Source organism: Grampus griseus (genome assembly GCF_964374135.1).
Source record: "Grampus griseus genome assembly, chromosome: 3".
Taxonomy (NCBI): Eukaryota; Metazoa; Chordata; class Mammalia; order Artiodactyla; family Delphinidae; genus Grampus; species Grampus griseus.
This window is the reverse complement of record NC_139019.1, coordinates 126560396-126585252: the sequence shown is the minus strand read 5'-3', so window position 1 is coordinate 126585252 and position 24857 is coordinate 126560396. Positions and strand designations below refer to the sequence as shown.

Here is a 24857-nt window from a genome sequence, read left to right as displayed (position 1 = left end):
CGCCACCAGGGAAGTCCCCTCCTTTTTTCTTCTCTCAGGCAGGGGCCATTCAGCCATGGGAACATTTAGAGCACCTGCTTTACGCTGGGCACTGTGTTAGGGGTTAGGGCTACACAGGTGAATAAGACCTGAGGGTGTTAACCCTATGGACTCACGGACCGTGGGAGAGACACACAGGGAACAAATAAACAGACAACGGCGGGGAAGAGGCACAGTGCTGTGGACTTGAATCCTGCCACTTGCTAGCTGCGTGCCTCTGGGGAGGTTACCTGATGTCTCTAAACCCATTTCTGAAGGCTGATGATGGTATGTACCTCCACGAATGAGGATTAAGTGATATTACTTAGTCCAGTGCCTGTACAGAGTAAGTGCTCATTAAATGTAATCCTGATCATTATAACTGCTCTTCTATCTCCTCCTCCCTCTGCCCCGCAACCAGGACCTCATTGCAGACTTGAAGTACGAGCTGACAGGGAAGTTTGAACGACTGATTGTGGGTCTCATGAGGCCACCTGCCTATAGTGATGCCAAAGAAATTAAAGACGCCATCTCGGTATGAAGCGTGGGTCTGCGCATGTGTGAGGGTTGGGGGCGTGGTTAATGGGAGATTCCAACCTCTCCAGCAAGCGTTCAGTGAGCCCTGCACCCACCCCGCGTGTGTGCCCTGCTTGGAGGCAGCTTGCCCAAATCCTATCCCAGAGGGGCGCCACGGTCTCTTCCAGATGGACAGAGGTGGGACAGGTGTCGGTGTGAGGCCCACCCTGTGAAATGGGGCCCTTGGCCCACACGCCCACCCCAGCAGCTTACAGTCCCGAGGAAGCAGGACACAGGGAAGTGGAGACAGATTGTGTCCAACACCCAAAGGGCAAGGGCATGTTAAAGGAGGTCATGAGGACAGGCCCTGGGCTCGGGGTGGCTGGAGAGGGCGTCACAGAAGGTGAGAGGATCGAGCTGGGCCCAGAGCCTGGAGAGGATTTGGTTTGATCAGAGTGGGCTGGAGAGGAAAGGGCAGCAGCGGCTGAGGAGGTGTGTTCAGGATCTGAGGAGCAGCCCAGGCTACTGGAAGTAGAAAGTCGCTCCCCACCAAGCGGCGGGAGACCAAATGCCCTCGAGTGTACTTAGCACTTTACAGTTTATAAAGTGCTATGATCTTTGCCTCAGATGAGCTAGTAAACATGAATTTGTTTCTAACTACTAAACGTAGCCATGTAAGAGGTTATCACCTTCTCATTCTTCCTGTGAGTTCAGTAGAGCAACTAGTATCATCTGCAACTAGTATCATCTCCATTTTATAGATGAGAAAAGAAAGGTGCAGAAAGATAGAGTTTTTTAATGAGTAGTCACAAAGCAAGCTTCAGGCAGAGGTGGCGCTAGAACCCCGTCTCAGGGCAGCAGCTCCAGCGTGGTGCCTAAGAGCTGTGTTAGGGGCACCCTGAGTGCCGTGGGTTTCCTTGCTCTGACCACCCCAGGTTCCCATCTCGGGGCTGGTGGCCTCCCATCCCAACCCTTGACTCACATGCCCCTTCCCCTCTCCCAGGGCATTGGTACCGATGAGAAGTGCCTCATTGAGATCTTGGCTTCGCGGACCAACGAGCAGATCCACCAGCTGGTGGCAGCGTACAAAGATGGTGAGAAGAGCGGGAGGGGCCATTCAGGGTTTTTCAGATGCATAATGAAGGTGATCACAAGAGTAGGGACCCTAAGACTCTACCCATTCACCTTTTTTTTCTCCTTCCCTCTGTTCTGTCCATCCATCCAATAAGTACCTGCTCCGTGCTGGGCAGTGTGCTAGGTTCTCAGGATATGGCGGTGGGCATCCGTATAGTTCCTGCCTGAGAGCTTATAGATTAATGAGGTAGTGAGGGATACAGATAATAAACAGGTAAACAAATAAACATGACGGTGACTTGTTGTGGTGAAGTGTTATGAAAGAAACAAACAGAGAACAAGCATCCGACTTTAACTGGGGAGGACGTGCTTCAGACAGGTGGTCAGGGAAGCCTGTCTTGGGAGGAAATGAGAAGGATCCAGTTGTACACAGAGTGGGGAAGAAGACCCAGGAGAGGGAATGGCAAGACCAAAGGCCCTTGAGCAGAATAAGCCTGGTATCCAGTGCGAGCCTAGAGCCTAGGGCAGGACCGGATTACACAGGGCCGTGTAGGCCAAGAGAGAAAGACAGTGTTTATTCCAAGCCCAGTGGGAAACAGGCGCCCACGATGAATGTGGGCTTTAAGACAGTCACCCATGTTGCTGTGGATTGGAGAAGCAGAGAGAACAGTCAGAAGGCCGTAGCCACTCTCCAGGTGAGCGACGACGGTGTCTGGGGTAGGACAGCACAGGTAGGGACAGAGAGACGTGGGCAGATTCCATCTCATCACATCATGGGTCAGTACAGAGAACTGTGAAAATACACCCCAGGTCTTGCCATGGCTGTCACGGAGACTGGGATTTGTAACAAATATCTGATCATTTTAGGGGCAGCAGGGACTTTTATCCTGGTTTCCTGGGGTGTCCTGGGGATGGGACTAGAGCTTGTGTTCCTTCCCCGCAGCCTACGAGCGAGACCTGGAGGCTGACGTCATTGGGGACACCTCTGGTCACTTCCAGAAGATGCTCGTGGTCCTGCTGCAGGTTGGTCCACCTTGGGATCCTCCCCGAGCTCTCTGCCAGGGTGCAGGGGGCTGTGAGCACCTTCTCCCTGTTTTCCCAAACAGGGTGGCCCGTGAGGGCCTCCTTGGTGGTTCTTCACATGTAAAGTCCTCCTTGGTGTTTTGTGGCCTCCCCCCTCCCTCTGCCCATCTTATCCTCAAACTTGAGATGGTTTCTCTCTGGCTCACCTGGGTGTGGAATCTGAGCGTCCAGGGTCTATTCTGTCCCCCGTGGCTTGCACAGGCAGGTGACCTGCATTTCTTTTCACATACCCTGTCTCTCTTGTGCTCCTGTGTCCTCCTTCCTCTCTCCGCACGTACCCCTTCCCCCTCCTCTCCAGCCTCGCTCCTGCCAAGGCTTCCCCAGCCGCTGCACCTACCTGAGCTCACCAGCAGGGGCGCCAGCGGGGTCATAGCATCTCTGGAGCTGCCTGCGTGGCATTCCCCCATAGCCAAGCCCTGCTACTCCCTCCCACCCACGGATGACATAAAAAAGAGCGTAAAGATGCTGCACACTGGTGTCCGTGGCTGAGTTCTGCCTGCCCAAGTTGGGTTTCTTCCTTTGTTCATTTCCCCCCACATACGTTTTTTTTAAAAAAACACTTTGAGTTAGTTGCTAACATTTAAAACTCGGGAGATTTTGGTCCAAAACCAGATCTCTAGATTCTTTTGAATAATCGAAAGCTCTGGCAACAGCAGGCCTGCATTCTGCGCGACTGCAGTGGCTGGAGTACACATCCCACCCTGCTGCTTCTCCTCTCCCTGCTCAGCCCCTTGGGAACAGGCATTGAGGTATCTCAAGTCCAGCTCCAAGGACCAAACTTTTAGGAAGGTTTATATATAAAGCCACCTCTTTGTTTCTTTCATTGCCCTCCCTCCCCTCATCTTACAGCAGCTGCTCCCAGTTCTTTTCCTCTTGTTACCATAACTATCCTCATTCGGTATTAAGCAGCTGCGGAATTATCAGGAGATGCTCTTCAAGAGTGGGAAAGCGTGGCCTTTGCCCCCATTTTCAAAGCTCATGTTCCGGACAGGAGCGTGCCAGCCTGTATCTTGGAGTCAAAGGTGTGGCCTCCTCAATATCTAACATCCAGCAGGCGGTTACATGGCACGGATTGTAAGCGTACCGGCTCTGTCTCCTTAGGCTCGCTCCCAAAGAGAACCAGGGGGTTTGAGATCGTGAAATGCACAGTTCAGGGGGAACAGGAGATAAGCATAGGCTTGACCTCTGCCCACATAACTAGGAGCCCAGTATGGGGTGGAGGCACCTAGGAAGACCTTGGTTATTCTCAGGACTCCTCTGTTTGGTCCAAGCTCCAAGGATGAGGGGGAAGCCAGTGGGAGGGGCCTTATGATTTGCTGCAAAATAGATGCCGTGGTCTTTTTTTTTCTTTTTCTTTTTTTTTGGCTGCACTGCGTGGCGTGTGGGATTTTAGTTCCACAACCGGGGATTGAACCCAGGCCCTCAGCAGTGAGAGCTCGGATCATAACCACTGGACCGCCCAGGGAATTCCCAGGTGCTGTGGTCTTGATCCAGTGGCTGCTGTCAGTCTCTTCTCCTGGACACTCTGGGCCACCACGGTTTTCCCAGTCCTCCCTGTCTCTACCACTGGCATCTAGGCTTTGTCTTGGCTCTGGTATCTGAACCATGTGTTCCTTGTCTTTCTGCCCAGGGAACCAGGGAGGAGGATGATGTAGTGAGCGAGGACCTGGTGCAGCAGGACGTCCAGGTAAATCAGCACCAGTGGAGGTCCCTGGGCACAGCGAGGCAGCCCTGAGAGAGGGGAGAGGTTGGGCATGCAGGGAAGGGCTGGAGGCAGAGTAATTTGCATCAGATGCCAGAAATAACTGACTCACAGCCATCATTTATACAGTGCTTTGTTGAAGAAAGGACTTAAGTTAGCTTTCAAAGGTACACAGTATGTAAAGTTGGTGAGATGTATTTTGGAGCTTTTCATCATTTGTTCATTTATTCATTCAGTTAATTAATATTTATTGAACACTTACTATGTGCCAGGCATTCTGCCAAGCATTGGGGAATCCTAAATGAACAAAGTTGGACAGTACTGGGGAGACAGTCATATATTAATCACACAAACACCCTCCCTGTGGATATACCATACATTCCAGGTGTTTTGAGCCCCCACTATGTGCCAGTAACACTGCAGCAGTAGATACAGAGAATGTAAGACATAATTCCTGTTCTCGAGGAGCCCATGTCATAGTGGGAAGCAAGGCATATAACTATTATAATATACAGTAGATCAAAGCTATAAAGAAACAGGAAGCCTAGAAGAGAGAGGGAAGGAAAGAGAACTCTGCCTAGGGATATCAGGAAGTGCTTTGAGAACAAATGGGACATTTAATCTGGGCCCTGAAGTTTGAGTAGGAGTTTCCCCAGAAAGAAAGGGAGAAAGCTGTACAGGTATATGCAAATGTCCTGAGGCCACCAATTAATGGCATGTTCAGGGATCTGGCAGCAGTTCTGAGTGGCTTGGCTGGTGAGTTCTGTCTCCTGCGGTTTTCTCTTTTAGTTAAGTCTCACCTCTTCCCCTTCAGGACCTGTATGAGGCAGGGGAACTGAAATGGGGAACAGATGAAGCCCAGTTCATTTACATTTTGGGAAATCGTAGCAAGCAGCACCTTCGGTTGGGTAAGCGCCAGAAAAGACCTACCGCTGCCCCCTTCGAGTTATGCCAAGAGTCCCTTTCTCGTTTCCTTTTCTGCTAAGGGAGCATGATAGCTGCCCCATCCACAACCCAAACACTAGTCTTGATTTTATTAGTTGGTGGTTTGTATAGGCCCTCATGAGAGGCTTAACAGGATGTTCAGCCCCTCCATCTCAGTACCAGTCCTGTCTTCATGTTGGAGCAGGAGGTGTACACAGTCCCTCACAGCAGACGCAGAGAGGCTGCATGGTGGCCGGTGATGTGCACGACCTCCCTGACCCCTCCCTAGGTGCCAGCCCTACCTTCATGGTGGCACTCCGGTCCTGGCCACTGTGCCTCCCCTTCTGAAGTCCCCATTCCTCCCAGTGTTATGGGGGTACTCTTGACACCCCTTTCTGTCTGTCGGACACAGTGTTTGATGAGTATCTGAAGACCACGGGGAAGCCGATCGAAGCCAGCATCCGAGGGGAGCTGTCCGGGGACTTTGAGAAGCTGATGCTTGCTGTGGGTACGTCCTGACATTGCATTCCTGGGGCCTTTGAGGGATTCAGGGATTCTGACACAGGAACGGGGAATTGTATGGTATGGAGGTGGGAAGGAGAAAACCAGATTGTCTGTTTGCAAGCCAGATATTTCAAGAGTCAGTATGTCTGAGCCTGGGGTAGGTTGTGTGTATGTGTTTCTTGGGGGAGAGCTACGGCCCAGCCCTCATCTTGCCCAGAGCTATCCCCCACCAACCCTATTTAAAGTAGTCAGGTTCTAACCCGCTCTGCCAGCAAGATCCAGAGGTTCAGCTGGTACCTTTCTGTTGAGGAACTACCTTTCCCAGCCCCATCCCAGATGCTTCCCTACCTGACCCGGTTCCCTGTGAAACCCCGAAGGACTAGAAAGTGGAAGGGGGTCCTTGCAGTACACTCCCCACATTACAACAGGCCCATTTTCTGATTTCTCTGTCCCCTGGGTTTGTGATAAAAGTGGTGGGTCTGGGGTGCTCTAGGACTGCGGCTTTTCAGGAGCCAGGTTCTTCCCAGGTTTGAACTTGGTGACCCCCAAGGAACGGAAACAAAAAAGGGCTCGGGCCACCCCTTCGTCCCTCCGAGGCAGCCGGAATAACTACCTCTTCCTCCCTCTTCCCAGTGAAGTGCGTCCGGAGCACCCCAGAGTATTTTGCTGAAAGGCTCTTCAAGGCCATGAAGGTGCGTGGTGGGGTTGATGTGAGTGAGGTAGGGGGATGGGGGCTCTGCACGCCTCCACAGGACTGTTGGGAGTCTGACAAATCCTTGGGGTCCACCGGCCAAAGCGAGTGTTCAAGGCATTGACCACAGGACAGCGTGATGCCACTTGGTCCCAGGTGAGCTCCAGAGCCTGGAGTGCTGCCTGGTCACACACCTGTCCCCCCAATACCTGCCCTGTCCTCATGATTGATCAGAGGGTGCAGTGACAGCCTGTCCAGCCGATCCAGCTAACCAGCTGGGTTGGAAGCCCATGCTTTTTTTTTTTTTTTTAATTTTTATTGGAGTATAGTTGATTTACACTGTTATGTTAGTTTCAGGTGGACAGCAAAGTGAATCTGTTATACATACACATACATCTGCTCTTTTTTAGCTTCTTTTCCCATATAGGCCATTACGGAGTATTGAGTAGAGTCCCCTGTGCTATACAGTAGGTCCTTATTAGTTATCTATTTTATACATAGTAGTGTGTATATGTCAATCCCAATCGGAAGCCCATGCTTTTTAAATACTATTAAACAGAATGTTTATATACAATGTGCGTAAATAAGTGAAAAACAGTTTGGCATTTTCTGCCAAGATTCGTGATGTTCATCCCTGAGACCCGGGTACTGAGGGTAGTGCTTCCCAGGACTTTACACACATGACACACAGAAAGTGGTGATATTCCCACAGTGCACCAGGCTGAATGAATCATTTGTTGCCAGAGGCCATAGGCCCAAAGTCCCTGCATGGCCATCCCACAAGGACAAGTGGCCTGTAGCCCATCCTCTGTCTTCCAGCGCCAGAGTGAGCTGGACAGCTGGGCCCCGCAGAGACGTTTGCCTGTATGATGTGTTCATAAGAACGTTCATAGCAGTGTTGTCCATATTATGAAAGAACTAGAAACAACCCAGTGTCCATCAGGAACATCATGGACAAATAAATGCATAGGGGTGTATTTACAGAGTTCCAAAATGTGCAAACCTAAACCACGTATTGCTTAGAGTTACAAAGTTAGGTAAAATTATGAGGGTATCAAGGATGGAATGACATGAGGTGGGGGAGGAAGGAGATAAAAGCAGGAGGGACACACAGGGAGCTTTGGAGGGATTGGCAATTTGCTGCTTTCGTTCTTAACTTTAACATTTTGTCTCAAAAAGTTGTATTTTCAGTTGAGTTGGGGGCTGTCAGCACTCCAGCCCCCTCTCAACTCCCTGTCCCCCAAACCCGCTTGTCTTGCAGGGGCTGGGGACCCGGGACAACACCCTGATCCGCATCATGGTCTCCCGCAGTGAGCTGGACATTCTCGACATCCGGGAGATATTCCGGACGAAATATGAAAAGTCCCTGTACAGCATGATCAAGGTGAGGTGCTCACGGGGGTACAGAGAGGGCTGAGGAGCTCTCCCAAGAGAAAAGGCACTGTCCTGGAAAGTTGGGCATCTCATGGGGATTCCAGGAGCCTCAGCCTGTGGCATCTTCAGGAAATTTAAGGCAGCTCAGCAGAGGAGCAAGTGTCCAGGGTGCTTGTAAGACCTGAGGCACCTCTTTAGAGGAAGGCAGGGCGGGGCCATGAAGAGCATGAAGTTGAATCCAGTTTGAGGGCTCCATCCCTAGGGCAGTGAGAGATCAGCCTCCTGAAGGCAGCAGGAGGCACTGAAGAACACAAAGGAGGGTTTATTTGGGACCTGTTGGCCCTGGGCCAGGCAATGACTCTGGGCTGTCCAGCCCACGAGACTGGAGACAGGAGACAGATGCAGAGCTGGTTGAGTTCTCCTTGTTTCAGGTGAGTGGAATAAAGCTTTCTGAGTTCAAGCTGAGCTCCCCAAAGTGTGTTTCTTTTTTTTTTTCTTTATAAATTTATTTATTGATTTACTGATATTTGGTTGCGTTGGGTCTTTGTTGCTGTGTGCAGGCTTTCTCTAGTTGCAGCGAGCGGGGCCTACTCTTCGTTGCGGTGCTCAGGCTTCTCATTGCGGTGGCTTCTCTTGTTGCGGAGCACGGGCTCTAGGCACATGGGCTTCAGTAGTTATGGCTCACGGGCCCTAGAGCACAGGCTCAGTAGTTGTGGCACATGGGCTCAGTTGCTCCGCGGTATGTGGGGTCTTCCCGGACCAGGGATCGAACCCGTGTCCCCCGTATTGGCAGGCGGATTCTTAACAACTGCGCCACCAGGGAAGCCCCCCAAAGTGTATTTCTAAATAGGAATTGTATAGGCATTGTGTGCAAAAATGTCCCATGGAAAACGTTTGGGAAAAAGTAGAATAAGCAAAGATAAGTCAGCTTCTTTACCTCAGCACTTCTCACAGCCTTCACTTTAGTATGTCCATTATGAGGCTCCAAGAGGGATGTGGAATATGCCGTGTCTATCAAATGTACATTTGTTTGTTTGGTTTTGGCACTCCCAATGTTTTTGCTCAGGGAGCCCTATCTTATGGACTATTTCATGTGGGAGAGCACGGCTGGGGCTTATCTGGTGGCAGGGGTGTGCTGAGGCCAGCTGTCTGGGGAAGGCATCTCTTCTTAATTCCACGTTCAGTAAAGGCATATCGGTAGCTTGGAATTGTCCATTGGAGGTATTTACACCATGGAAATTGGCAAATGCTACAAATCAGGGCTTTTTTTTCTTTTTTTCCCGGAGAGCCAGTTGTTACTACTTACCAGTACACCACTTTTTGGTCTCAGCCACCTCCAGACAGGAGGAGAGTCAGGGCTGCTGTGAATACGTGGACAGCCTCCCCCTGTTTGGGGGAGAACCTCCCCTCCTTGTCTGAGAGGATCCCAGGGCTGAGTGAGAGGTAACCTTTCTCTGTCTTTCTCCCCAGAACGACACCTCTGGCGAGTACAAGAAGACTCTGCTGAAGCTGTGTGGGGGAGATGATGAGTAAGTGACCTCCTGGCCGAGGGCTGGAGGGCGTGGCCTCGGGCGTGGCCGCAGTCGTGGCCGGTCAGGATTCTCTTGGCCTCATCTGGATGGATGGGTGGATGGATGGATGGATGATGGATTGGATGGGCTTGGGGATTCCCCGAAGGTCAGAGCACCCCACAGGTGAAAGTCTGCGTGTCCATGTATGTGCACATGAGTGTGGTCTCCCATACATGGAGACGTCTACTCCTGTGAACTTGGAAATCAGCCTGGGGGTGTGGACCAGGAATCAGAATATGAGGGTCTAGGCCCTGCTACTTTCTTCACAGGTGCTTCTCGGTTTCATCATCTGTTAAATGGAAAAAATACAGATGCCTGCTCTGACTCCTTGTTTATTCAGCCTCTCTATTAAGTACTCTCCATGTGCAGGCATTGAGGGGAAGCACAGTGATGATGCCTCCGGCCTAGAAAAGCATACAGACCAGGGTGTACGTACATGATGGGGAAGTATACGAGCCTCTGAGAGCCCTCAGAGGGTGCACTATGCCAGACGGGGCGGGGAAGCTCCTGGAGACAATGAGGCTGAGATGCAAGGAGGAAGGTGAAGAGGTGAAGACAGGGCCTGGAGGGAGTGTTTGGGGTGGAGAAAGGGCCTAGAGAGGAGAAGGCACAGCCTGGTTCATTTATGTAACTGAGGTCACACTTCTGTAGCATGCTGGGGAGAGATGAGGCTGAGAGGTGGGCAGGGTCTGGGGCCTCCTGCTGGCACACGAACCTCACCTAAGGGTAGCAGAAAACCAGCCATTGGAGGCGTTAAATTGGGGCATGACTTGACCAGATTTGGGTGCTAGGAAAGGAGCTACAGGTACTCTGATTTCCCTTCTCTGGGGCTTCTAATGATCTAGTTAAGTAGGGAATACGAGAGCCTCCCGTTTACCTTTGTTAAGCGCCTTAGGGGCTGATGCAGTTCAGCAGATATTTACCTGGCAACTAATAAACCGGGGTGCTTGGCAGAAGGAGAGGTAGAGATGGCGTGGCCCTAAGCTGGTCATGGACGTGTCTGAGAGGGGAGACTTGGATAGAAGTCACTCAAATTATAAAGAGGAAAGGGGAGGTTGAGGGACTAGAGAAATCATCTCCTGCGTGGGGCCTGGCGCCAGGAAGGCTGCTGCTCAGAGCCAGCATGGTGGGGGGGGGGGGTCGCAAGAGAGGGTAGAAGGTTCTCAGAGGTGGAGGGAGGGCTATGGTGAATGGGTGAGGCCCAGGCTGCAGAGAAGGGAAAGCCAGATGGATTTACTTAAAGTGTGTGTGCATGAGTGTGTGTGTGTGTGTGTGTGCGCGCGCGTGCGTGCTTGTGTTGTGTGTGAGTGTTGCCCACGATGACCTTCCCTCCTGTCCTCTCCGTAACACCCTCCGTTCCAGTGCTGCTGGCAAGTTCTTCCCGGAGGCAGCGCAGGTGGCCTATCAGATGTGGGAACTTAGTGCAGTGGCCCGAGTAGAGGTCAGACCCTCCCCCCACCCCGCCTGCTTGACCTCCTGACCACAGTTTCCACTCTTCTGCTCGCACCTTCCTGCTGCTCTGGTTGGCACCCAGCTGCCCCCTGGTGGCCAACCCGAGACATTGAGTCTCACGTCTTGAAGCTTCCTGTTCTCTGCGGAGTGATGGATGGGTGGGTGGGCACTCTGGTGTTGGCATCTGATTCCTGCGTTCACCTCTCACATGCTGGGGGGTGTTCTGCCCCACTAACTACTAACAGACCTTGCCAAATGGAGACTTGGTTGGTTCAGTAGCGGGGCCTGTCCCATCCTGGGTCCGACAGTTGGGTTTTGGAGGCATGAAAACTGAGAACAGCTGGGCACCCCTGGGTGCACTGGGGGATTCTTGGTCATCCTGACCATCCTCAGACCCAGAGTCCACACAGGGCAAGAAGGAAAGGTTTCACAGAAGTACTCAGGGCAAACGCATCCAGGGACTGGTAGCCCTTGACCCCTACGAAAATATTTGGACCTAGGACTCTATTACTCACTCGCTAGCTACCTTTGGCGGGTCCCCACCTCTCTCTGTCTCCATCTCTCAGACGAGGCTGTTCGACATGGCAGTCTGGATGCCCTCCAAGGGCTCTTGTGCTCTGATGTTATAGGACGGCGTTTCCCCAATCATAAGGCAAGAGCTGTCATCGCAGATGATGTTAAGTCATATGAGAAATGAATTGCGTTTTTCTTCTGGGGAGGGGGACCTCCATGGCATTAAATAACACTGAGTCCCCATAGTGAGAAAGCTGCCCCACTTCACTTTCATCAACCTTATTGTTAATGTCAAAGAAGGAGTCTCAGTTTGGTGCCACGGCTTTGCCATAGTCGCTAATTTCCCCTTTTCACAAAGAGCTGAGAGAGCTAGCTTCAGGTTCACAGCTGCTGGCAAGCAACGGTGTCTTGTTAAATTAGGTGGTATTTGAAAACATGTGTTTTGTTTCTATGACATTTATTTTCATGGGTTATTATCAGTTTATGGCACATGACACCAACTTTCTATTCATGATAGTGATATAAAATTATTTTCATTCATTAATTCATTGAGCAAATTTTTTTTGAGAGCTTACCCCTGTGTCAGGCACTGCTGCAGGCTCTTGGGGTATATCAAAGAACGAAATGGACCAAAATCCTTGCCCTTTAGGCATATTTAAATACCCTTCAAAATGAATGCATTTAAATAAAACAGAAAAGAAGCTGAATTAAGTTAAAATATTAAGAAATAACATAGGGTGTACACAAATATAGAAAACATGATGAAGTCATTTAGGAGTGACTGAAATTTGGGCAACTCTGTTCTGGTATTTCAGAACATTTCAGTTTCCTTTTCAGGGAGAGCGTTTCTCTAAGAGGCAAAAAGACCTTGGCAACAGGGCAGGGTTCCGAGGGACTGGGTTCCAGTGCAGCTGGGCCAGAGCTGACTCCTGGGGCAGGAGCCCGGCCTCTCTTCCCCTGACAGCACTTGACCTGCTCCCAGGCCTGGGTCTGTCGCTCTCCTCCCTCTCTCAGCTCTAGGGCAGGGGTCTGTCTGCTGTGCCTTCACCCCCGCCTCTTTCCCCCCAAGCTGCTTGGTTTGGGGCTCATGGGGAAAAAGCCTCCCCTCCCTCGCATGCTCCTCTCTTGGCCTGGCCCCCGGGGGGCCTCCAGGCACCTGCTGAGTCACTTTCTGCTTCTTGCAGGTGAAAGGAACTGTGCACCCAGCTGGTGACTTTAACCCTGACACAGATGCCAAAGCCCTGCGGAAAGCCATGAAGGGACTTGGTAAGGGGCACATGAAAGGGACCAGCTTGGCCTCTGGAGCAGCAGGGTGTCAGGTCTGGCAATGGGCCTGGCAGGGGCAAGAGCTGAGGCCTCAGACTGGGATCTGCAGGATGACGAGCACTTTATTTGCTTTGAGTCTCCACCAGCCTGGAGCCTCCAGCTCCCTAGGTCTAGGGAGGAGAGGAGTGAGGGCGTTTGTAAGGAACATTCCCAGAGACCAAGGTGCTCCCAGGCCCTGGTATAGAAAAAAGTACTAGGTGATAAGGCTGCGTTTTTGCTCTGGCTTTGCTGCGGACTCACTGTGTGACTTTGGGCAAGTCCCGTAACCCACCTGGGGGTCTCAGTATCTCCGTGCATAAAATAAGGGATGTGGACCCTGTAACCCAAGAGGCCATTTCTGGCGTGGGAACACCCCCTGCTGGTTGCCCACATCCAGGCCTCCGTTTGGCTTAGATGAGAAGAACCACCTGTGGGTGGGTGGCCTGTCCTCAGGAAGGCCAGCGGGGACAGAGCATCTGGGTTTGGCTTCCGTTGCCCTTTCTCCCCCGTCTGTCTAACAGCACCTCCCAGGGGAGCTTGGGCTAAGTCTTTTACCTTCTGGGCCTCATTTTCATTTGTCTCATGGGAATAATAATATCTACCAAGCATATCTAGGACTGTAAGATGACAGGGGTAAAAATGCTCTTGAAAGATAGAGTCCTTAAAAAATAACTAAATAAATAAATAAAGACAGAGTCCTGTGCCAGGTCTGAGGTTGATGGCATTGATCTGAGGGGCAGGAAATGGTACCCTGATGCCTTCCAGAGTCAACCTGCTGTGGTTAGAGGGACTTGGGGTCCAGCTTTCAGGGCGTTACAGAGAAAGGACGCAGGGTCCCCAAAAGGACTTAGGTTGTCAGGTTGGAAGGATCCCTTAGTAACCCCTCCAGCTCTTCGTGAAACAGAAGGGGAGGGGACTTGTCCAAGGGGATGGCCATTGCCAGAGCTGGGACTAGAACTCAGAAACCCTGGCTCTCCACCCAGTGCTCTCTGCTCCCCCAGGGGTCTTTGTTTCCTCAACTAGTGACACAGCAGAAAGAAGTGCAGAAGGAATCCAGGGGAAGTTAGTGTCTTGGGCCAGAAGCAAGGCTCCTGCAGGGACTTGGGGGCATAAGACTGCCTATCTTGGTCTCTACCCTGACAAAAGTGGATGGGGCCCATCACTGGGGGAGATGGGGGAGCTGGGCCAAGGCCTTCCTCTGAACTGTGGTTTTGGGGACTCAGGAACTGACGAGGACACCATCATTGACATCATCACGCACCGCAGCAACGCCCAACGGCAGCAGATCCGCCAGACCTTCAAGTCTCACTTTGGCCGGGTAAGGGCCTCAGCCTGGGCCCTGGGCCCCGCGTCCACGCTCCTCCTTGGAGGGAGCTCGGCCTGTCACAGCCAGCTCTGCACCTGGGTCTTCATGGCAGTGGGACCCCCCGCTGTGGCCACGTGTTCTTGGAGTGTCTCCGGCACTGGATTTGGGCTGCCTGCACACACACCTCTCCCTCCCACTGCACCCCGGGTTCCTTGTGGTCAGGAACACGTGTGTGACTGGCTCCACTTAGAGCTTCGATCAGGGATATGAGTTGTGTTAGTGGCATCTAGTTTTGGCTGACCAGTTTCCCCAGGATGGAAATGGCACTGCCCCCTTTCCTCCTCTCTCTCCTGCCTCCAAGGAGAACAAGCAGGTCTTCCTCCAGCTTGGTTTTTTTCCCCCACCCTCTCTGGCTTCCTCAAAACAGTGAACCCAGTGTCAGCCAAGACAGACACAGGCTCCCACGATCCCTGCATCCACGTGGACCCCCGTCTCCTCCTTCCACGTCTCCTCCCTGTTCCAAGTCACATGTGGGCAAGTGCTGATGTTGGCGTGACCTTGGTTCTGCTCTCTGCAGGACTTGATGGCTGACCTGAAGTCTGAGCTCTCTGGAGACCTGGCGAGGCTGATTCTGGGGCTCATGATGCCACCGGCCCATTATGATGCCAAGCAGTTGAAGAAAGCCATGGAGGTAAGGTGTGGGCACCAAGGGAGTAGGGTCCAGTCTCTGTGGGTGCTGTGGGTGACACAGGCACTCCTCCCAAGCCCAGGTGTGTTGGGTGTAACTCCTTGGTAGAGCCCCTCCCACACCTATCCTGGGCTCAGTGTCTTAGCTCAGTTCCCTGTCTCATCAACCCACAAAGGCAAGGCTTCTCTTTTGTCCCCATTTTACAGATGAGGAAGCTGAGGCTCAGAGCTTAAGTTACTTGGTTAAAGTCATAGCACTAGGAAGTAGCAGAGCTGGAATTTGGATCAAGTCTGTCTGATTCGAGTGCCTGACTTGACAACCACATGAAACCACTAGAGTTTTCGGCTCCTTAAGGATTAAGAGGAGAGCAGACATTCCCTGGGCAAAGCAAATTGAGATTATTGTCCTTTTAAAATTCCTGGACAAAAAAATGAATGACTTAAAAACATGGAATTAGGAGAAGGATGGGGCTAGACCATGGATCTCAGAACACTCTGAGGATAAGGCTGTCCTCATCACACACCAGCTTTTAATAAAAAGACTGTTGAAGCTTTCCTTCAGGTCAGAGAACCCAGAGACCAGTTGACCACTGGGCAGTAACCTCCCAGGACAGAGACACGTCTTACCTTTTTTATAGCCGTTGCCCCAGCAGCTTGCACAGTGTCTGGCACATAATGGGTGTTTAATAGATATTTGAATCCGTCAGTCAGCCAGTCTTGTCTGCCTCCCTTCCCTCCCCCAAAGTGGAGACCTTAGAATAATAGGTTCCTCAGCTGCCTCAGTCCATGTATCATCCGTCAAATCCAGATGTAAACAGATGTACCTTGTTGTTTTCCTTAAAGCACGGAACTTGTTGTTTTCTTCTGACAAATATGTGTTCACCATGAAAGCTTGGGAAAACATACACAGAGCAAAAAAGAAGAAAATAAAAATCATCTGTGATCCCTCACCCACCCGGAGACCGCAATCACTGTTACACTGTGATGCATGTCCTCTGTCCTTTTTATGTACTTAGATATAAATATTTATATTCAGATATGTATGCATCTAAGCATTTTTATACACACACACACCCCCATATCCTGTATATTCTTTTCTTTTTAAAATTTTTGGTCCAAAGCACTTCTCATGGGAGGTTCTGGAAATCTTTACAAGCTAGTATGGTCCCTTGATTGTGCCAAGGTCTGGTCTGGGGGCCACATCTGAGGGTAAAAAGAAAATTAGGGAAGGCTTGGTCTGAGCGTTGACCTCCTGCGTGGTTTCTTGGAGCAGGGGTCTCTTTGACCTGGCCCCGTCGGGCCTCTGTACGGGGGTCGGGGCTGTGGTTCAGTTCCTCTTTGCCTTGACCTTCTAGGGAGCTGGCACAGACGAAAAGGTTCTCATCGAAATCCTGGCCACTCGGACCAACGCCGAAATCCGGGCCATCAATGAGGCCTATAAGGAGGGTGAGTGTGGGAGGCCTGGGGCCAGTGCCGCTGGGAGGTGTGGGCGGAAGAGCAGGTCCCCCAGCTCCTGGCCTCACCCTACAGCCCTGCCCCATCTCCCTCCTCTCAGGCCACGAGGCTTTGATAAGCCCGTTGGGTGTGCCCAGCCCTGTATCTGGGAAAAGGGTGCCCCAGACGGAGTCCCAGCAGGACAGAGGCCTGGAGGTAGAAGAGGGTTTGACTGGGAGTGGGAGAGAGAGCACCCAGGCCACTGGAGAGAGAGGGTGGCTTCATGGGCGTTTGGCCTGTGCAGTCACACAGGCCCCACATTCAGAAGGCCCTGTGCCTGGTTACATGCTTTGCTGTCACCGTCTTGAAATTTTTAATAAATTTTTAACAAATGATCCCATATTATCCTGAAGAACCTTGCGTGTCAGTCAAAAACGTTTTAAGCATTTCCTCTTCTGAGCAGCTTTAAAATGGTAGAGTCTTTGAGCAGGGAAGTGACATGATCAGAGCTGTGCTTTTGTGTCCAGCAACTGCCATGCAGAAGCGAAGGTAGGAAAGAGAGTGAAGACAGAGAGGCTGTTGTATGGGAGGGGGGAGAGGCACGGAGCCCTCAGCAGGGGCAGGAGCAGAGGGAGATGATGGACCGATGGGCACATCGCTGTCAACATCAACAGGAGCGTAGCTGGATGCCCCCAGGAGCCAACTACAAACTCCTTCATCTCCACCACCCCGCCAGCACTGCTCTGACTTCAGTCTGCCCTTCTAGGACCCCTTCCCCATCCCATGTCCTTCTTGGCCAGCAGGTGCCCACACCTCCTTTCTCTGTCTCAGACTATCACAAGTCCCTGGAAGACGATCTGAGCTCAGACACGTCCGGCCTCTTCAAGAGGATCCTCATCTCTCTGGCCACGGTGTGTGAATTCACGGCCCCAGGCCTGCTTGGCCCTCTGGGGCCCTGGGAGTGGGGGAAGGGTTGCTGCAGGGAAGGGCAGGGAGTTAGGAGTCCACTCCTGATGAGGAGAGGATGTCTTCCCCTGCTGCCTCCTCAGAGTCTTACCACTGAGGCAGTTACTACTTGTGCAATGCCTTCTCCATTGTTCACTTTTCAAAGCTGGCTTAGTGCCCCCTTCTCCAGGCAGCCTTCCCTGATTGCCCTCAACCTGGCTTTTTGGGCCCCCAGCTGACAGGACAAAGCCATGTAGGTGACCTTTCCCTGTGTCATCATCCAAGAGCTTCTGTTACCATGTCTTGAATTCTCGCAACCCAGGCGCCAGGCCCTGATGCACAGTTATGGCAAGCTCAGTGTGTCTGAGTCAGGCATTGGGCTAAGCGCCTTCCCAATGTTTGTGGTAATGCTCATGACTGCCTACCTTATGAAGGCAGGTTTATTGTCCCCATGTTACACATGAGGGAGAGGATTCAGAGAGGTGAGTGGCTGAGCAAAGTCCTGTGGCTACTGAGGGACAGAGAGGGTGGATGTTTGGAGGCTGAACTTTCTTACTGGTCCTGCTACAGGGGAACCGTGAGGAGGGAGGAGAAGATCGGGACCGGGTGCGGGAAGATGCCCAGGTGAGACACCCCACCCCATCCCCTGCCCAGTGACTCCAGCTGACATCTGTCCATGCCAGGCCCTGGCTATCTGGGAGTGGGGAAGGCATCTGGCAGGACATGGCTGGTGTGACCGGCTACACTTAGACTTTTGGCCTCTGCACCTCTCCACCCTTAGAAGTGAGACTAGGACACTTTCCAGAACTTTCAGAGAGAGGCTTGGGAGGGTGGTGCTGATTCTACCGACATTTCCTGTGTGAAGAGTAGAGCTCGAGCCCTAGACCCTCAGAGCTAGAAGGAACCTATGGATTGTCCAGGTCAGGCCCCTCATGTTACAGTTGGAAAATGGAGGCCCTGAGAGCGTGAATGGCTTCTGAAAGTCACACAGCAAATCAGTGGCCCAGGTGGAATTGACCCAGAGGGCGCTGGTCTGGGAGCTTGCTGGGAAGGGGGCCTGAGTGCTAAAGGTCTCCGTTTATTATCCATAAAATGTGACCAAGTCGAAGAGAATGTCCTGGGAGACCTAGAAAGGGAGTTCATCGAGGGCTGGGGTCTTTGTTTTGCTCACTGATGTATCCAAAGTGGCACATGGTTGGTACTCAATATATATCTGTTGTTGAGTGAATAGGGGGGCAGGGGGTTCTATAGGGTCTCCTGGATGCTCTGCTGCTACCCTGCTTCTAAGGCTGATGAGCTTGAGGTCTGGAGATGGCTTCTCATGGAGGCTGGACAACCCCAAATCCATTGTCCCTCTGGGTCCCCATGGATGGGGAGTCCCTGTTGAGGCCATCTGCACTGTCCCCACTCACCTGTGCCTTTTTCCCGGCATCCTCTGGCCCGGCCCAGGTCCAGGGGTCAGGCATAGATACCACAGCCAGTGTTTCCAGCCCCCTTCTTTTACAGTTGGTGGGTTGAAAAGAGCCCTGATAGACTGGGAGTCAGGGCAGCAGCCCTGTTCTGAATTCTGCCAACAGAGGTGTGAAATGTTACAGCACCCTCTGAGCTGAAGAATCTGTACCTGTAACCCGACAACTACAGAACTGTTACAGTGTGTACTGAGTATGATGCTGAGGCTATTTCATACTTTGGTATGACCCCATTTTCTTACTGGAGGAAAAATGAAGCCCCTTACCTATCCAAGGACACAGTTTGTAAGTGGCCGAGGTGTGATTTTAAGCCGGGCTTGCCTGACTCCAAAACCTGCACTTAATACCATTTAATATTCTCCAGGACCCAAAATAGTAATTTCCCTGCAGCTTCCAAACCAGGTAGCTGCTGGTATCTAGTTTTCCTGCCCCTTGTTTGGAATACAGTTGTCAGAAGCTGCAGGGTTCCATTCAGATAAGGTATTCCAAATGTGTTATAGATATGTTTAGGGGGGGCTAGCCTGGGAACCCAGTCTAGGGAAGCCCCCCACTAGACTGGCTTGCTGAGACCACATTTCATCCCCTCATTCAGCAGGTATTTATTAAGTACTGCTGTGAGCAGCCCCATTGTGCCGTTAAGGGTCTTTGAACCTCGCTTTCTCCTGAAAGCTCAACCCAAATCCATCCATCACCCTGAAATTCATCCTCCGGGGAATTCTACTTGGTGCCTGGTCCGCCTAGGAGGCTGTGCTTCTAGTTGCTGCCAGCAGGGGGCAATGGTGGGCCTCGCTGGCAGCTACTTTTCAGGAGAGAAGCCGGGAGAGAGAACCTGGGTGGAGTCAACCAAGGGAGCCAGAGCCAGACCCCGCCCAACTCAGCTGCTTCCCCAGATTCACAGTTGCTAGACCCTGATCTTAATGTGGACTCATTTCCTTATAGCTAGAAATATTTTGTTTCTCAAGTAATACATATTATTTTGTAGAAACTTTAGAAAATAGACAAGCAAAACCAAAAACAAAACCCCATAACCTACTACTAATAATAGCTATTTTAGAATATATTATTCTAGTTGTCTTTTCATGTATTTATAAAAATGGATTCCTGATTTATAACAGTTAAAAATGAGTATTCTGTGAATACGGTAACATATTTTTTAAAAATCAATAGCATCATTTAATGGCTAAATACTTAAGAATCTACCAAACTTCTTTTAAAAAGCTCTCTCCCTGGCAACCAACTCTCATCACATTCATGATTGTTTTCTTTAGAATAGATTTCTAGAGGTGAATTGGGAATGCTGGAGGAAAATGTATACAAAAATTGAAGGCATTTCACATGCAGAGCCAAGGTCCCCCAGAAAAATAATGACATTAGTGCTTGACGGTGTGTGCTTGCTGGTTTTACACCTCCTCCTTCCCAGGCTCTCACTCTGGGCATCGAGAACAACCTCAAGCTCTTGGAAATCTGGGTCTGTTATGATCAGGTGACATATGGCCAGTGTTTACCTGTTGCCCCACAGTATTGCAAATAGCTTGCCCTTTACTCTCAGTGTTCCAGTGTGAGCAGTAAATCATGTAAATAATCTAATTATTATAGACCCAGAGTGAAATGAAAATTGTAGCCATTTTTAGATAATTCAATCTCCAGGTTATTTTTTAATATAACAGCTTTATTGAAATATAATTTGCATACTATCTATTGACCCATTTAAAGAATACAATTCGGTGGTTGCTAGTGTCTTCACAGGCTTGTGCAACCATCACCACAGTAATTTTAGAACAATTTCATCATCCTAAAAAGAAACCCAGTACATATTGTGGTTCCTCTCATTTCCTCCCAACCCCCCAGCCCTAGGCAACCACTAATCTACTTTCTGCCTATATAGATTTACCTATTCTGGACATTTCATATAAATGGAATCCTACAATATACGGCCCTTTGTGGCTACTTTCTTTCACTTTATTGTAATGTTTTCACAGTTTGTCCATATCATAGTATATATCAGTACTTTATTCCTTTCCATTGCCAAATAATATTTCATTGTATGGATATATTACTTTTTTTTTTAACCTCCATTCATCAGCTAATAGGCATTTGGGTTGTTTCTAGTTTTTAGCTATTATGAATAATGCTACCATAAACATTTGTGTACAAGTTTTTATGTGCACGTATGTTTTCATTTCTCTTGGGTGTATGTCTACGAGTAGAATTGCTGGGTCATGTGGTAACTCTAACTTTTGGAGATTAATTTTGGCATGAAGTGGCTCAGCTAATAAGGAAAAGCTTTTGTGTTGAATATCTGGAAAATTATTGTAGTTACCCACTGCATTTTTCATATTACAAATATGATGGTCTTAAAGTGCTTTGAAAAAACAAATATATCTGGGGGTTCTTCTCATCCAAATAAGTGAAGAATCTTGACACTTTAGATTCCATTTTGTTTCATTTTTTAAACATCTCCCTCTTTTTAATAGCAATACTAGACTTTTTAGCATAACTTTTAAAAAAAACCTGTGGTAAAATACACGTAACACATTGTACAATTTACCATCTTAACCTTTCTGAAGTGTACAGTTCATTGGCATTAAGTACATTCACGCTGTTGTGCAGCCATCTCCACCGTTCATCCACTGATCTCTTCATCTTGCAAAACTGAAACTCTGTACCCATTAAACAGCAACTGCCTACTCCCCCTCCCCCCAGCCTCTGGCAACCACCATTCTGCTTTCTGTCTCCATGAAGTTGACTACTCTAGGGACCTCATATATTTGAAATCATACAGTATTTGTCCTTTTGTAACTGGCTTATTTCACTTAGCATAATGTCCTCCAGGTGCAACCAGGTTGTTTTTAATATGGAAAAGTGTAAATAAAAACCAGAAGCATCCCATAATCCTAGTAGCTCTGATAACTCCTATTTGACTTAAAAAAAAAAAAAATTAACGTATTTGCATGTTGAAGAAATGTAAACATAAAATTTCAGGAAAAATAAAACAAAATGCAAAAGCTCTTCCCCCCAGTCCTTCTCCTTGAAGGTAGCCGCCGTTAACAGTATCTTGACTACCCCTCTAGCACGACTTCCCAGTAAATATGTAAGAGTGAGCATACATTTATCTTTTCTCATCTAGATAAAAGGAACACTTATACACAGCATGCTGTACTTTACTTTTCTGCTTAATTTAAATGGAAACTCTCTCCTTATCAGCCCTGTAGACCAGTCTGATTCTTTTTACTCGCTGCGTGGATTTCCATTACTAAATGAACCATTGCCTGTTTAACAAGTGATCTAGTGATGGTTTCCAGTTTTTCTCTATTACAGTGAACAATATCTCCAAAGACTTCTGCTGGTTTATTTGTAAGAGAAATTCCTAGCAACGTGTAGTCGCTTGATCAAGCGGTGTGTGCATTTTGAATTTTGATAGACATTACAAATTTATTTAATGCCAAGGTTTCTAAAGCCCAAATCTATTGAGATGTTTATAAAGAGGATGATTTCAGTCTGCCCAATAGAATAAAGTAGTTGGCAGAGTTTCGGAAAAAAAAAGAAAAGGCAAAACTCAGTCTGGGGTACACAGGACTGGCTATATTCTGTTCCCAGGCCCTGCGAGTCACAGCTATTTGCCTAACAAAGTAGTGTCCTAACCTCAGAATTTTGTGTTCAGCATAACGTGATGATGAAAATTCACCCTTGTAAGATGACTTGAACAACGGGCATCTTCCCACCTGATCGGCTGCACGTCCCCTCCAGGCCTCAGCTTTCCTGTCTCCTGTCTGTAACATGAGGGGGTAAATGACAGGTCTCCTAAGGACCCTTCAACTCCGAGTGTGGTAAAAGGTGTAGGAAACAGGGCACATCTCACGTCGAACTTCTCCGTGGCTCTGAGGAGCCGCCCTAGGTTGCCAGGCGTGAGGGGTAGAGTGTCCTGTCCTGTGCCCTCCTCTTACCCCTCCAGTAAACACTTTTCATCGTGAATTCCCAGACCTGTCCTCATCTTGAGCTCCAGCCCAAAGGTCGGGGGAAGGTGCCTCCTCCCAGCCCCTTCCCTGCCCCCAACTGTGGGACCTCTGCCACCCGGAGCCAGGCTCCCTCACCTGCACCCCAGGGCCCCCTCTCCGGGCCTCCTCTGACTCTTGCCTTCCCCCCTCTCTCTCCTGTCTCCTCCTTGCTCTCAGGTGGCTGCTGAGATCTTGGTAAGTGCCCGGTTCTTCACGTGGATTTTAAAGGTCTGAGTCTGGCTGTGCCTCTGGGCGGAGCTGAGGGGCAGAGTAAGGCAGTGATTTGGGGGCGTGCCCCCCCAGGTTCTCTCTCTCCCCTTCAGGGCCTCCACAGAACCCCGGTGGGTGACATATGGGCCAGGCGAGTGTTTCCCAAAACTTCACTACCCACCATCTGCCTGATTTGTGCTACATACCACCAGATGTGAATAATTTTCTTTAAATGGACTCTTTTTATTTTAACCCAAAATGAGTTATTTTAAAGGAAATTTCATATCGATGTAAATAGAACTGATAGCTGGCTAGAAGATCACTGTGGAAGCCTACATATGTGATGTGTAAAAATATGTTTGCCTGTTTACCCCACTTGGGGAAACACTGGCTAGGCCATTTTTCCTTGCACACGTGCACAGACACACTTCCCCAGAGGGGCTTTCAGAGGGGTTTAAAGATGGAAGGAGAAGTCTGAGTGTCCATGCCCAGTGCCTGTTTGCCCCTCCCCTGGGCCCAGTCCCGTGACCCTGAGGCCAGGGTGGAAGTGCTCTGTGCTCAGCTCCTCTGGGTGAGTCCACGGGGTCTCTGGGAACTGGAGGGGGGATGTGGAGTCCGAGGAAGAAGGAAGGGGCCAACGTCAGCCTCCTTGGGTGGCTGAGTTAGCCCAGCTTCTAACTGCCCTCGGCCCAGGCAGACATGAAAGTGAATAACAAACGAGGCTTTCTCGTGTCTTCCCTCTCAAATTCTCTCCCGGACCCGGGCTCTGCAGGAAATAGCAGACACGCCCAGTGGAGACAAATCTTCCCTGGAGACACGTTTCATGATGATCCTCTGCACGCGTAGCTATCAGCACCTCCGGAGAGGTGAGGCCTGACTCCCTCCCCCTCCCAAGTCAGCAGGAAGACCCCCTAGTCTTGACAATAGGAGCTAGTTGCCCACGCACCCACTCCTTACCCCAGCAAGGGAGTGTGGTGGCCAATGGGGACTGGGAGCCAGGTCTAGTCCTGGCTCTGCTGCTAACGGCATCATTCAGCCTCGGGCCAGCTCTCTTCACCTCCTTTGGGAAGCATGTGGGATGCCTGGGATAAGAGATGGCAGGTGGCTTTTCCCTCCAAGGCCAACTCCAGTGGATTGGTAGTGGCTGCCTAGAATGCTGCGTTGAGGATTCGAAGGTTCTGTGTCTTGATTCTTTGGTAACGTCTGCCAGGAGCAAGGCGGTGAGGGGTGATAATGACACAAGGACCATGTACACACACCAGGCTGCCAGGTGCACAGGGCACACCCGTATGTGGCGGCCCTGACACTAGGTGATGATGAAGTGCCCTTACCACTAAGACATGGACGTTTTGACACGCGTATGCCTGGCACTTGCCAGTAAAAGTGCTTTCGCACAGTCACTAAATGAACGGACTTGGGAGCTGGAATGCCTTCATTCAGATCTCCCACTTATCAGTTGTGTGACCCTGGGCAAGTTACTGAATATCTGTGCCTTACTTCCCTTACCTATAAATTAAGGATTTTAATTCTACCTCACATGACTGTTGTGAGGGTACAAAAAATAAATACACAAAAAGCACTTAGCACCTGGTAACTTCCTTAGTGTTAGCATTGTGATTACTTACATGAGTCTCTATCCCGACTTCCCTGGTGGTCCAGTGGTAAAGATGCCACGCTTCCACTGCAGGGGACACGGGTTGGATCCCTGGTCAGGGAACTGAGATCCTTCATGCCTCAGCACAGCGAACAGACAAACAAACAAAACAAACCTCTATCCAGGAGGAAGGGGAGGCCCAGAAAGGGGGAGGGGTTCACCCCAGGTCAACTTGATGAGCTTGTGGCAGAGCTGGGAATAGGATGCATGCTCCTTCTACTACCCATGCCTGGGTTCCTGGAACTTGTCCAAAGCTCTGGGGCACTGTCTGACTTGATAGAGATTTGGCGCTGAGCTTAAGGGAGCCCTGAGGTCAGAACATCGCTTCCACAGCAGTCCTGACCAATGCATTTAGGTCTGGGCTGCAGCCATACCTGCTGCTGCTGGGTGGGTTGGGGAGGGGTGATCTTCCCCCCTTCCTCTGAGTCAA

The 24857-nt window shown here is 50.2% G+C and overlaps 1 protein-coding gene across 2 annotated transcripts in view; it reads left to right on the top strand.

The window, feature by feature from the left end:
- ANXA6 (annexin A6) overlaps positions 1 to 24857 on the top strand; it is a 52404-nt gene that overhangs the window by 16375 nt on the left and 11172 nt on the right. The window contains exons 5-22 of one of the 2 annotated variants that reach the window (XM_082651227.1): positions 440 to 553; positions 1538 to 1628; positions 2552 to 2631; positions 4322 to 4378; positions 5208 to 5301; positions 5730 to 5825; positions 6455 to 6513; positions 7774 to 7896; positions 9357 to 9415; positions 10820 to 10898; positions 12607 to 12688; positions 13951 to 14045; positions 14611 to 14724; positions 16076 to 16166; positions 16986 to 17065; positions 17670 to 17723; positions 22741 to 22758; positions 23546 to 23639. In XM_082651227.1, coding sequence (XP_082507353.1) covers positions 440 to 553; positions 1538 to 1628; positions 2552 to 2631; positions 4322 to 4378; positions 5208 to 5301; positions 5730 to 5825; positions 6455 to 6513; positions 7774 to 7896; positions 9357 to 9415; positions 10820 to 10898; positions 12607 to 12688; positions 13951 to 14045; positions 14611 to 14724; positions 16076 to 16166; positions 16986 to 17065; positions 17670 to 17723; positions 22741 to 22758; positions 23546 to 23639 — 1480 coding nt within the window. The remainder of the gene's footprint in view (positions 1 to 439; positions 554 to 1537; positions 1629 to 2551; positions 2632 to 4321; positions 4379 to 5207; positions 5302 to 5729; positions 5826 to 6454; positions 6514 to 7773; positions 7897 to 9356; positions 9416 to 10819; positions 10899 to 12606; positions 12689 to 13950; positions 14046 to 14610; positions 14725 to 16075; positions 16167 to 16985; positions 17066 to 17669; positions 17724 to 22740; positions 22759 to 23545; positions 23640 to 24857) is intronic. The other variant, XM_082651228.1, reaches the window with a different exon arrangement.